General features: G+C 42.3%; 1 protein-coding gene across 2 annotated transcripts in view; it reads left to right on the top strand.

The window, feature by feature from the left end:
- Nucleotides 1–12700, top strand: part of paxip1 (PAX interacting protein 1) — a 121220-nt gene that overhangs the window by 104310 nt on the left and 4210 nt on the right. For both annotated transcript variants that reach the window (XM_033044237.1, XM_033044229.1), the window contains 4 exons: nt 1759–1823; nt 3642–3744; nt 4965–5133; nt 10761–10861. In XM_033044237.1, coding sequence (XP_032900128.1) covers nt 1759–1823; nt 3642–3744; nt 4965–5133; nt 10761–10861 — 438 coding nt within the window. The remainder of the gene's footprint in view (nt 1–1758; nt 1824–3641; nt 3745–4964; nt 5134–10760; nt 10862–12700) is intronic.

Below are 12700 nucleotides of genomic sequence, written 5' to 3'. Positions count from 1 at the left end.
AGTTGTAAAAAGAGGCTGAATAGCCCAGAACTTGTTTCCCTGGACCGTTGGAGGCTGAGGGATGACTTCTAGAACTTACAAAATCAAGAAGGCATTAATAAGGTAAATAGCCATGGTCTCTCCAGGAAAGGGGAGTCTAAAACTAGAGGGTTTAGATTGAAGGAGAGTGGGGAAAGATTTAAAAGCTCCATTTGAATGAGCATTGGAGGAGGTGTTCGCCTTGGCCTACGCGATCTCCGTGTTGCGAAACATTTGAAATCCCATTCCCATACTGATCTTTCTGTCCTGGGCATCCTCCATTGTCAGAGTGAGGCCCCACACAAATTCATATTTCGCTTGGGCAGCATACTACCCAGCGGTATGAATGTTGATTACTCTAATTTCAAATAACCCCTGCATTTCCCCCCCCCCCCCCCCTGCCCCACCCTAGATGTCTTACTAGTTCCACTCGTTGAATTCTTGTATCCCTTCGTGATCACTTCTTCCACATCTGCCAACAAAGGCTCCACCCTTCATTGGTCCTCTGTTGCCAGCCTGCTTTCTTCTGGCATTTTCTTACTTCCAGTTCTCTCCCCATCACTTTCAATCTGAAGAAGGGTCCCGACCCTAAACGTTACTCATCCTTTACCTCCAGAGATGCTGCCTGACCCACTGAGTTACTCCAGCATTTTGTGTCTATCTTGGGGAGAGGCAGGTACAGTTACGACAATTAAAATACTCTTGTACAGGTAGACAGAGAGGAAGGGTTTGGAGCAATATGGACCAGGCACACTCATGCAGTACTATCTCTGTTAGGCAACTTGGTCGGTATGTGTCAAAATGCCTGTTTCCATGGTGTACAGCTCTGTGACTATAAACAAAATATCTGTAAAGACCTTGTAATGCCACTGAGTTCTTTCAGAATGCAGCGGAAGGAGAATTTAATAGAAAAATTGTATTGAGTTATTAAGACTAGAGTGCCTTAACTTGGCTGTAGAGTATTCCAACTAAACTGAATTCAATTGAATTATTAATTGATCTGAAGTTGCGTATAATTCCTAGTAACATTTTTAAAAAGGGGAGATTTGACCTGAGAAAGTTCATTGGGTAGTCTTGGAGATTACATGTTTTCTGTAGGTTGGAAAAATACCAGGGACTATAAGTTGAAGACGTCACTAAGAAATATGTGAAGAATTTGATCAAAACCTCTATTCAGAGTGGTATGAACATTGAACTTGCTAGCACACAGAGCAATTAACGCACCTAGCATTGATATACATCACAAAGCTTTCCATGCTTATAAGCATGTGAAAAGAATGGAGCAATATTTTAGAGGCCATGCCTAATAAATGGTGCAGATATCTTTAAAAACACTAGGGACTTCTGCAAATTGTCTGAAGAAGCGTCTCGACTCGAAACGTCACCCATTGCTTCGCTCCATAGATGTTGCCTGTCCCACTGAGTTACACCAGCATTTTGTGTCTATCTGCAAATTGTAAATTGTCCCGCGTGGGTAGGATAGTGCTAATGTGTGGGGCGATCACTGGTCGGTATGGACTCGGCGTCGAAAGGCCTGTTTCCACGTTGTATCTTTAAAGTCTAAAAAGACTGCTGAGATTGGTTTACAAAAAAGTGCTGGAGTAATTTTGTAGGAATAACTGATGTGGAGTAAATGTACCAGGATTGTCATGATGGCCAATTGACCTGTCTCTGTGCTGTAATTGGTTTATAAATATTCTGAAGATTTTTGGTTGTCTATGGTGTTGCTTTATCTTGCAGAGTGTACGAATTCAGTCTAAACAGAAGCATAACGAATGTAACATTCCACCTGTGAAAAGAGCAAGGTAAGAGAATAAAATATTTTATTTCTTTGCTGAATTCTAGATGTGTTACATCTTCCTATTGGATAAGATAATTTTGGGGGAAAATAAGCCAATATTTAAAAAAACACAGGCATCAACGTCTAAATAATCACCAGCTGAGAATTTTGGACCTTGCACTGTGCAAATGAGGTCAAACTTGCTTAATTGTGCTCATACCTTTTCAAGTGGTAAACCACAGCCCACCTTAAGGACACAGGTTGTTGAATGGCTGTTTATTAATGTAATATAAATGACCTCGTAGTTGTATAAATGTGCAGCACAGAAATGGGCCCTTTGGCCCACCACGTGCATGCAGATCTTTTTGCCCAGCTATACCAATTCCATTTGTTCATATTGGGTCCATATCTTTCGATGCCTTGCCTATTGAAGTGCCTTCCTAACTGCTTCTTAAATGTTGTGAACTGATTTCACCTCCTCCCCAGCAAAGAGTTCCAGATATTAACTATTCACTGTGTGTTGAAAAAAAAGTTTTTCTTCAATTTCCTTTGTCTCCTTCCACTCATCTTGCATCTATACCATCATGTTAAATCCAGGCAATATCCTGGTGATTCTCATATGCACTCATTCCCTTCTTCTGTTTTTACTGGAATTGCACGTAATGCTGGTAGTGTAACCAGTATTTTATAAAATCGGCACATAATGTCCAACTTTTATATTCTGTGCCCTGTCCTATGAAGGCAAGCATGCCATATGCTTTTCTTCAGCACCCTTTCTATCTATCTTGTCCCCTTCAGGGAACTGAGCTTGAACCCTAGAGTCTTCCAGCATCCACATTTTTTAGTGCTGTTCCTTTTGTTTCATATGTACTTTCCCTATTTCCAAAAAGCTATACCTCACACTTGTTGGGCATATTCCATCTGTCAGCATTGTGCCCAACTTTCCATCTGATCTATCTCCTGCAGTAGACTTGGCCAACCTTCATCGCTAGCCGTAATGCCACCAATTTTTAGTGTAATGTTGAAACATACAAATCATTCTTTACTTATACACATCTAAGTTATTAATATATCTCACAAATAAGGTTCCCAATACTGATTCCTGTGGTATACTATAAGCCCCAGACTTCCAATTAAAAAGGTTCATTCCAGCAGTAGAGTTGCTGCTTTACAGTGTCAGAGACCCGGGTTAGATCCTGACTACAGGTGCTGTCTGTATGGAGTTTGTATGTTCTCCCTGTGACCGTATGGGCTTCCTCCGGGTGCCCTGGTTTCCCAAAGATGTACAGGTTTGTAGGTTAATTGGCTTTGGTAAAATTGTAAATTGTCCCTAGGATAGTTTTAGCGTATGAGTTGATGGCTGGTCGATGTGAACTCGGTGGGCTGAAAGGCCTGTTTCCACGCTGTACCTCCAAAGTCTAAAGCCACCACCACCCTCTGCCTCCTTTTACCTCTGAAGTCACACCTCGGCCACCTATGCTCCAGGGCGGAAAAAGTCCCAGTCTATTCAGCCTCTGTTTATAACACAAACCTTCCAGTCCTGTATGGTCCAATAATTTCTGCATGCAGTGGTACTTTAGTGTCTTTCTGTGTCTTTGGGAAGGTGGAGAAAAGGAGGGCCTGACAAATCCATGTGTTCTGAAGAAGAGTTTTGATCTGAAACGTCACCTATTCCTTTTCTTCAGATATGCTGCCTCACCCGCCTGAGTTACTTCAGCTTTTTGTGTGTATCTTTGGTTTAAAGTGCATTTTGTGTTTTAACCTTGGCTGGAGAGATGGATGGATTTGTTTATTTTCTCATTGATATCATTGTGGCTTTTGACTAAGATATCTGTTTAACCAGGATTGAGGATTTGCCACCCCCGTTGAAGAAACTCCCTCCAGAATCCACCCCAGCAGTGCTATTTACAGGATTTGAACCTGCACAGGTTCAGCTGTACATGAAGGTAATCTTCCTTTCGGCCTTTTGTCTTTGCTCAGAAAATTAGGAAAGCAAATGGTTTGTTATCTTGCATGCAAGAGATTGAAGTGTACAAGTGTAGAAGTAGCCTTTAGAGTAATTGTACAGAGTTTTCTTATCTTATGGTCTGTATATGTACATGGGAGACTATATTTGCATTATAGTCAGTGTGGTGAAACTTCAATAGAGGGGTTTTCTATTTGGAAAAGAGATACAGATTGGCCTAAAGTTTCTGGAGTTTAGAATAATGAGAGGTTTTTCCAATGAGCGAGCAAGGTCTTGAGATAGATTGACAGAGTAGGTAGCAAGAAGCAGTTCCTTTATCTTGGGGAGGGAGAATACATGAGCTTTGCATCAGGATAAAACTTTGTTATTTAAGAGAGATGAGAAATTTATTTTCACAGATAATTGTAAACTCAGTCAATTTATGTAACATGATTGTCCATGCATGGAACCATGCTGACTACTCTTAATCAGTCTTTGCCTTTCCAAATGAATATAAATCCTCTCCATCAGAATCTTTATCAATCTTTTCCCAACCACGTGGCTTGTAGTTTCCATTCTTAACATCACTTCCATTTTTGAAACTAGGTGACAACATTGGCTATCTTTTAGTCTTCTTGTATCTCTCCTATGGCTAACAAAGCTGCAAGCATTTCCATTAGAACCCCAGCAATCTCCTCCCTTGCCTCCCTTAGCATCCACAGATGGAATGCACCAGATTCTGAGGATTAATCCATCCTGATGTGCCCCAATATTTCTAGCATTGCCTCTTTCTTGATACGGTTGTGTTTCAGTATTTTAATGTGCCCCAGAACAGACTTAAGGGATTACGTCACATGCTATTTCTATTCCTCATGTTTCTGGGTGATAAAAAGGAAAGGGAGGGTTACAGTAAGAGCTGAAGAAAAGGTTACGGACACGCTTGAATGAAAGCATTTGTAATGCCAATTTTATACACGTACTAGTTTCCTAAATTCCGAGACCGAAGTTATAAGAATTGAAGACACATGGAACTGCAAGTGCTAGAATCTTGAGTAAAACAAAGTGCGAGAGTAACAGCGAGTCATGCAGCATCTGTAGAAGTCATGGACACACGAGCAGTTCTTAATCAGAGGCAAACAATCTAGTTTTCAAGAAGTGAAATTGGAAAATCATCTGGTGCATTTTGTTCATAATTAAGGGGTTTCTTTTCTTCCTTCTCAGAAACTCTACGTTCTTGGTGGTGAGATTGCAGAATCTGCCCAGAAATGCACTCATCTGGTTGCCAATAAGGTGACTCGTACAGTCAAATTCCTGACTGCCATCTCTACTGTGAACCACATAATCACACCTGACTGGCTGGAGGAGAGTTTTAAAAGTCAGAAATTCATAGGTAAGTCGGTCATCTAGAGGTTGATACAGATTACAGATCTTTCCAATTGGGCTACCCAGCTGTCCCTCCAGAGTTGAGAAAACACTAAAGATTATGCACGCATGCAGCTCAAAGTGAAGTCTGCCCAGAGAGTAAAATCTTCAATGTGAGGAGAAGAAAACGCAATTAGAGTAAATGGGTGGTTTATATTCTGTGCTACCTAAAGGATCTGTGGCTGAAGGACCTGTGTTGGTACTGTATCATGCTGTGTCTATATGTTCAGTCAAAAAACAGATGTGCCAATGCTTAATATTGCATTTATCTTCTGATTTGAGACGATACGATAGAACTTTATCCATCCCTGGAGGGAAATTGGTCTGCCAACAGTCACAACACACAACAAGGTACAAGAAAACTTGAAATTAAAATTAAATTAAAAGTGAAAAGAAAAAGACAAGCGACTGTTGGCTGGCACAGCGCCTTAACAGGAACGAATGAACAAACAAACAAACCAACGCAGGCTTATCCCCTGGGCAGAGGATTCTAAAACTGGAGTGCTCCCCCACACCGGGTCTCCCGTTGCTCTCCCACTGTCCCTCATGTCGGGTCCCCATTGTTCTTCACGGCCATTCCCCCCAAGCCGGGCCCTCCATTGTTCTGGTATGTTAATCAACAGTGTTCTGTTGTTAATAGATGAACTGGATGGTACTTACCTGCAAAGGCTCACCATATGCTTGGATAAATGTGAATATAACAACCCTGCTAGTCCAGGAGAAAACGGTCCCTTTGATTGGCGTCCATCCTTTACTCCGACTAGTCACAATGTGTACCACCTACAAAAATGTGCTACAGTTATTTGCCTCGGCTACCCTGACAATAGTGGCATATTGGCGCAGCGGTAGAATTGCTGCCTCACTGCGCTAGAGAACTGTGTTGAATCTTGACCACGGGTGCTGTCTGGAGTTTGTTTGTTCTCCCTGGGTGCTCCAGTTACCTCCAACATTCTAAAGACATGCAAGTTTGTAGGTTAATTGGCCTCTGTAAAATGTTCCTAGTGTGTAGGATATAACTTGTGTACTGGTGATTGGTGGGCCGAAGGGCCTTTTCCCCACTCTGAATGTCTAAAACTAAAACCTAAATACTGTCCAAACTTGCAACCATAACTGTTTATCTTTGTTCCTTCCTTAGTGTGAAAGTTAGTGTGAAGGGAAAATTGTATTTCTTCGAAGCATAATACTGCAAAGAATTCTTAATAAAATCTGAGGTGCATGTTTTTTTTCACCTTTGGTTTGGAACACTGGTGTAATAACATAATTTGATAACATTTTCTCTTGGACTATGTGGCTGAGTGCTGGGATCCATTTACAGTGTCTGATTGAGATTCTGTATGTACAGTGGGACAAAGACCCATCATTTATTTATTTGCCCCCACAATTTGAGATATGTAATAAAAAAAATTACATGTGGTTAAAGTGCACATTGTCAGATTTTACTAAAGGCCATTTTTATACATGTTGGTTTCACCATGTAGAAATTACAGCAGAGTTTATACATAGTCCCCCCATTTCAGGGCATTGCTGTGTCCCATAATGTTTGCAACACAGCAATGTCATGTAAATGAAAGTAATCATGTTTAGTATTTTGTTGCATATCCATTGCATGCAATGACTGCTTGAAGTCTGTGATTTTTGGACATCACCAATTGCTAGATGTCTTCTCTGGTGATGCTGCCAGGCCTGTATTGCAGCCATCTTTAGCTTATGCTTGTTTTGGGGGATAGTTCCCTTCAGTTTTCTCTTCAACATATAAAAGGCATGTTCAATTGGGTTCAGATCGGGTGATTGACTTGGCCACTAAAGAATTGACCATTTTTTAGCTTTGAAAAACTCTTTTGTTGCTTTAGCAGTTTGTTTGGGATCATTGCCTTGCTGTAGAATGAACCGCCGGCCAATGAGTTTTGAGGCATTTGTTTGAACTTGAACAGATAGGATGTGTCTAAATTGTGGATTACAGATTCAGAATCCATTATGCTACTACCATCAGCAGTTGTATCATCAATGAAGATAAGTGAGCCAGTACCTTCAGCAGCCATACATGCCCAGGCCATAACACCCCCACCACCGTGTTTCACAGATGGGGTGGTATGCTTTGGATTTTGGGCAGTTCCTTCTCTCCTTCATACTTTGCTGTTGCCATCACTCTGATATAATTTAATCTTCGTCTCATCTGTCCACAAGACCTTTTTCCAGAACTGTGGTTGATCTTTTAAGTACTTCTTGGCAAACTGTAACCTGGCCATCCTATTTATGCGGCTAACCAGTGATTTGAATCTTGCAGTGTAGCCTCTGTATTTCTGTTCATGAAGTCTTCTGCGGACAGTGGTCATTTGCAAATCCACACCTGACTCCTGAAGAGTGTTTCTGCTCTGTTGGACAGGTGTTTGGGGATTTTCTTTATTATAGAGAGAATTATTCTGTCATCAGCTGTGGAGGTCTTCCTTGACCTGCCAGTCTCTTTGTGATTAGTAAGCTCACCAGTGCTCTCTTTCTTCTTAATGATGTTCCAAACAGTTCATTTTGGTAAGGCTGAGGTTTGACGGATGTCTCTAACAGTTTTATTCTTGTTTCTCAGTCTCATAATGGCTTCTTTGACTTTCATTGGCACAACTTTGGTCCTCATGTTGATAAACAGTAATAAAAGTTTCCAAAGGTGATGGAAAGACTGGATGCAAGACTCGGTGCTGAGAGCTCTCTTATACCTGCATTAAGGAGGCAATCAAACACATCTGATCAATTACAAACTCCTGTGAAGCCATGTGTCCCAAACATTAAGTTGCCCTGAAATGGGGGGGACTATGTATAAACACAGCTGTAATTTGTAACCAAAACTAAATGTATAAAAAATACTCTTTAATAAAATCTGACAATGTGCACTTTAACCACATGTGATTTTTTTTCTATTACATATCTCAAATTGTGGATTACCGTGGCAAATAAATAAATGATGGGTCTTTGTCCCAAACATTATGGCGGGCATTGTAATTGGTGACCGTCTAAAGTCAGATACAAAACACGACTAAGAAAGCAGTAAGATTTATTTTACAAAGTAGCTCCCTAACATATGCTGTCTTTTTTTTTAAATCTGTGCATTTAAAATGAAGCTTAAACTTTTTTTAGGTGGTTAAAGAATAGCACTGACAGGTACTTGTAATTGTTTTAAAATGTTTTCTTCTGGAGTTAATTGAACCTTAGATTTAGCAACTCCACCGTGCAGAACCTGTTGATTTCATTAACTTTACCATCAACATCCTGCCTGGATTCAAATTCACATGGACCATCTCTGACACCTCTCTCCCCTTTCTCAATCCGTGTCTCCATCTCAGGAGACAGACTGTCGACTGCTGTCTACTATAATCCCATTGATTCCCACAGTATCTGGACTACACCTCCTCCCAAAGACACCATTTCCCAATTTCAAATTCTCTGTCTTCACTGCATCTGCTTCCAAGATAAGGCTTTCTATTCGAGAACATCCGAGATGTCCTCTTTCTTAATAAACATGGTTTCCCCCTTCACCCGTGTCTCCTCTGTTTTGGAGTTCCGCGCTCGCTATCCCTCCCCCCAAATAGAGTACCTCTGGTCCTTGCCTTTCATCCTACCAGCTTCCGCATCTAACACATTATTCTCCAATATTTCCTCCACCTTTAGCATGATCCCATCATCAGTCTTCCCATCTCCACCGTTTACCATAGAGACCAATCTCTCCGCAACTCCTTGGTTCACTCATCCCTACCCAAACCACCCCTTCTGCAGGTACTTTCCTCTGAAACCACAAGTGATGTAACACCTATCCCTACACTTCCTCCTTCACATCCATTCAGGGACCCCAGCAGCCCTTCCAAGTGAGATTGCGATTCACATCCACCTCCTCTAACCTCATCCACTGAATTTGGTGCATCTGATGTGGCCTCCATTACGTCGGTGAGGGCAAGCGTAGACTGGGCGACCATTTCACCAAACACTGCACTCGATCCACCAAGGTCTGCTGGATGCTAACCATTTTAACTTTCCTTCCCATTCCCACGCTGACCTTTCTCTCCTGGGCCTCCTCCATTGCGCTAGAGTGAGGCCACAAGCACCTCATATTACATTTGGGTAGCTTATAACCCAACAGGATAAATATTGAATTCTCTATATTTGGGCAACTTCCTAACCTCCATCTCTTTTCCCCCTCTCTCTTTCCTGTGCCTCAGCCAGTCGCGCATCTGACAGACATTTCTCCCACTGGTCCGTCCCCCTTTTCCGCTTCCTACCTGTTGTCTTCTGCCCAAATCCATTCCTCAGGCTTCACATTTCACTCCTCTTCTCGCATTATCCTACAGTCTTTTGTCATCTTTTAATCTCTGACATTTCTCCACCCACCTGCAAGTCAAACCTTCCCTCGTCTGTATTCACCTTTCACTTGCCTTTCACTTCTTTTCCAGCTTTTTCCTCCTTCCCCAGCTTCAATTAGTCTGAAGAAGTGTTCCGATCCAAAATGTCACCTATCCATATCTTCCAGAGTTGCTGCTTGACCTGCTGAGTTACACCAGCACTTTTTTTTAATGTGAAACATATTCCGTGATAACATTGTTATATTTCCACTATCTCTCTCTTCTCTCTCCAAACAAATGTACTTCTGTTAATTCTTTCCAATCATCTTGTCACCCCATTAGTTTCTTTATTTTTCCTCCCACTCCATCTGTGTAATTGCCTCTGAGTTCCATGGTGTTACCACAGGAATGATATACTATGGTTCCCTAAAACTTGTGTGCCAGGGTCTTGGAATATCGAGCAATTCAGCATAAGAATAGGCCCTTCGGATTCTGATGTCTGTGCCGACCACAAAACCAAATCAAGCCCAGATGTCTTGTCACAAACTATATCTCTCACATTCCTTACAAATGTATGTGACTGTCTAAATGGCTCTTAATGTCAATCTTGGTCTGCTTTCATTACCCTCCAGGCATTGTGTTCCAGGTGCCAACTGCTCTGTAAAAAAACAAACTTGCTCTGCACATTCCTTCAATCTTACCCACTTTAACCTTAAAGCTACGCCTTCTAGTGTTTAGTATTTCTAGCCCTGGGATAAGACTTGACTGTTTCACCCTATCTATACCTCTCATAATTAAATACATTTCTATCAGGTATCTTCTCCGCCTCCGCTCCAGAGAGAACTATCCAAGTTTGTCCAAGCCATCGTCCTGCACCTCTTCTGCACCCTTTCCAAAGCTTCCAACATGCATCCAATATTGCAGCAGCCAGAACTGCACATATTATACAAAATACAACCTATCCAAAGATTTATAAAGGTCTAACAGGGACTTTCTGACTCGTATTCAATGCCCTGACCATTCAAAACAAACATGCCTTATGCCTTCTTTAATACTCTATCTACTTGTGTTGCCACTTTTGCTATGGTCTTGCACCCCATGAGCCCTCTGTTGGGTTTAAAAATCAACCCATGATGTGTTCTTGTCAAATGTGTTTGGATTAAGATTACATAATTCACGCTCCTTGGTTGTACCATTTTTAATATGTGTATATATTAATATGTACATCCTTTAGCTGCATTCTTCTTAATGGCTCTTGTTTTTGCTTTCATTGCAGATGAGCAGAACTTTGTATTGAGAGATGCAGAAGCAGAGGTCCTCTTCTGTTTTAGCTTAGAGGAGTCACTTAAAAGAGCACAGGGTGCCCCCTTGTTCAGGGTAAGATTTATTTTATTCCCTGCATTTTGTAGGTGTGAATTGCATTTCCCAATATTTTGGATAGCAGTCAGGCCATGATTGTCCTTGTGTCACTTCAACATGAGAGAGAGTGGTGGTTATATATGTTGAACTTGTGTGTATATATTTGGAAGATAGACACACAAAGTTGTTGTAACTCAGCGGGTCAGGTAGCACCTCTGAAGACCCTTCTTCAGACTGAGAGTCAGGGGAGAGGGAAACTACAGGTATGAGAAACCATATACATATTTGGATGAACAGTGAGAATGCTGATCACGGGTGCTTCAAAAGAGAGAAAAGAGATATCAGGATTGTAAGAATTGAACAGAAGAGTGGAGATAATTGGATGTAAAGGATGTCATAGACACGGTAATCTGAATGGTATATTTTGTTATTAGATTGCGAATTTTGCCTTCTATGTCAATGGAAGAGCACCCTTGTTATGTTCAGAATCAGTATCAGAATCACACTTTATTCACAAAGTATGTTTTGCAACATACGAGGAATTTCATTGGCCAAGTCAGTCATACAATTAAAAGTAACAGATCACTCAAAAACACATTTTAACATGAACATCCACCACAGTGACTCCTACACATTCCTCACTGTGATGGAAGGAGAAATATAGTTCAAGTCCTTCCCTTAGTTCTTCCTCGGTCGTGGGCCTCGAGCCACCGTTGACTGGATGATCTTGACTCCCGTAGCCGGCGGTGTTCGGGTCCTTCATGTCGAGGCGATCAAGCTGCCGCATCAGGGGGGTTTTTAGCTCCCCCGCGCCGGGCGAACGAACCTCACGTCGGGGTTGGTCGAAACTTCCGCTACGTTGGAGCTCCCGACTCGGCCTCACCCGAGACTGCGAGCCCTTGGTGTTGGTTCTGTGGTGGTCGCGGTGGGAGCGATCCCAGGCAAGGGATCAGCTCCGATGTTAAGTCCACGCCCTGCGGTGGGGCTCACGACAGTCCGAGGAGGCTTCCAGCTCCATCGATGGTAGGCCGCAGAGCCCGGAGAATGTGATCCGAAAATCAATCCCATCTCCGGGAAGGAAAGTTTCCCCCGATCCCCTCCCCCCACCCCCCACATAAAACAAACCGAAGAACATTAAAACAAAAACTTTTAACAAACTAAAAATAATAAGAAGAGTGAAAAGACGAACAGACTGCCGGCAGGGCAGCCATCGCCCTGGCGTCCCTGGTGGTTGAAGTTAATGGTGGACAATTTTGTTTTATCGCTAAAAGGAAAGCTAAGAGAAACAGTATTTAGAGTTTATGATAAAGGTAGACAAAAATGCTGGAGAAACTCAGTAGGTGAGTCAGCATCTATGGAGCGAAGGAAATAGGCAACGTTTTGGGTCGAAACCCTTTTTCAGACTGATGTGAGGGTGGGGGGGGGGGGGTGGTGGCAGGAGGAAGAAAGGAAGAGGTGGAGCCAGAGGGCTGAGGGAGTGCTGAGAAGGGGACTGCCTGAAACTAGAGAAGTTACTGTTCATACCGCTGGGGTGCAAACTGCCCAAGCGAAATACGAGGTGCTGCTCCTCCAATTTACAGTGGTCCTCACTCTGGCCATGGAGCGGACCCAACACAGAAAGGTCGGATTCGGAATGGGAGGGGGAGTTGAAGTGCTGAGCCACCGGGAGATCAGATTGGTTATTGCGAACCGACTTTGCTTCTGGAAACTAAGGGGCACAATTGAATTCATTTCGATATTTACATATTGCATATTTGCATTATTTACAACATTAGGCGTTGTTGTCGCGATGTTTTCTGTCATCTGACGCCTATTGTACTTGATGGCTTGGACTAGGATGTATTGTTGAGAGTTCTT

Source organism: Amblyraja radiata, chromosome 2 (assembly GCF_010909765.2).
Source record: "Amblyraja radiata isolate CabotCenter1 chromosome 2, sAmbRad1.1.pri, whole genome shotgun sequence".
In the NCBI taxonomy this organism is placed as follows: Eukaryota; Metazoa; Chordata; class Chondrichthyes; order Rajiformes; family Rajidae; genus Amblyraja; species Amblyraja radiata.
The sequence above is the reverse complement of the archived record's forward strand: the minus strand, read 5'-3'. Positions and strand labels throughout refer to the sequence as shown.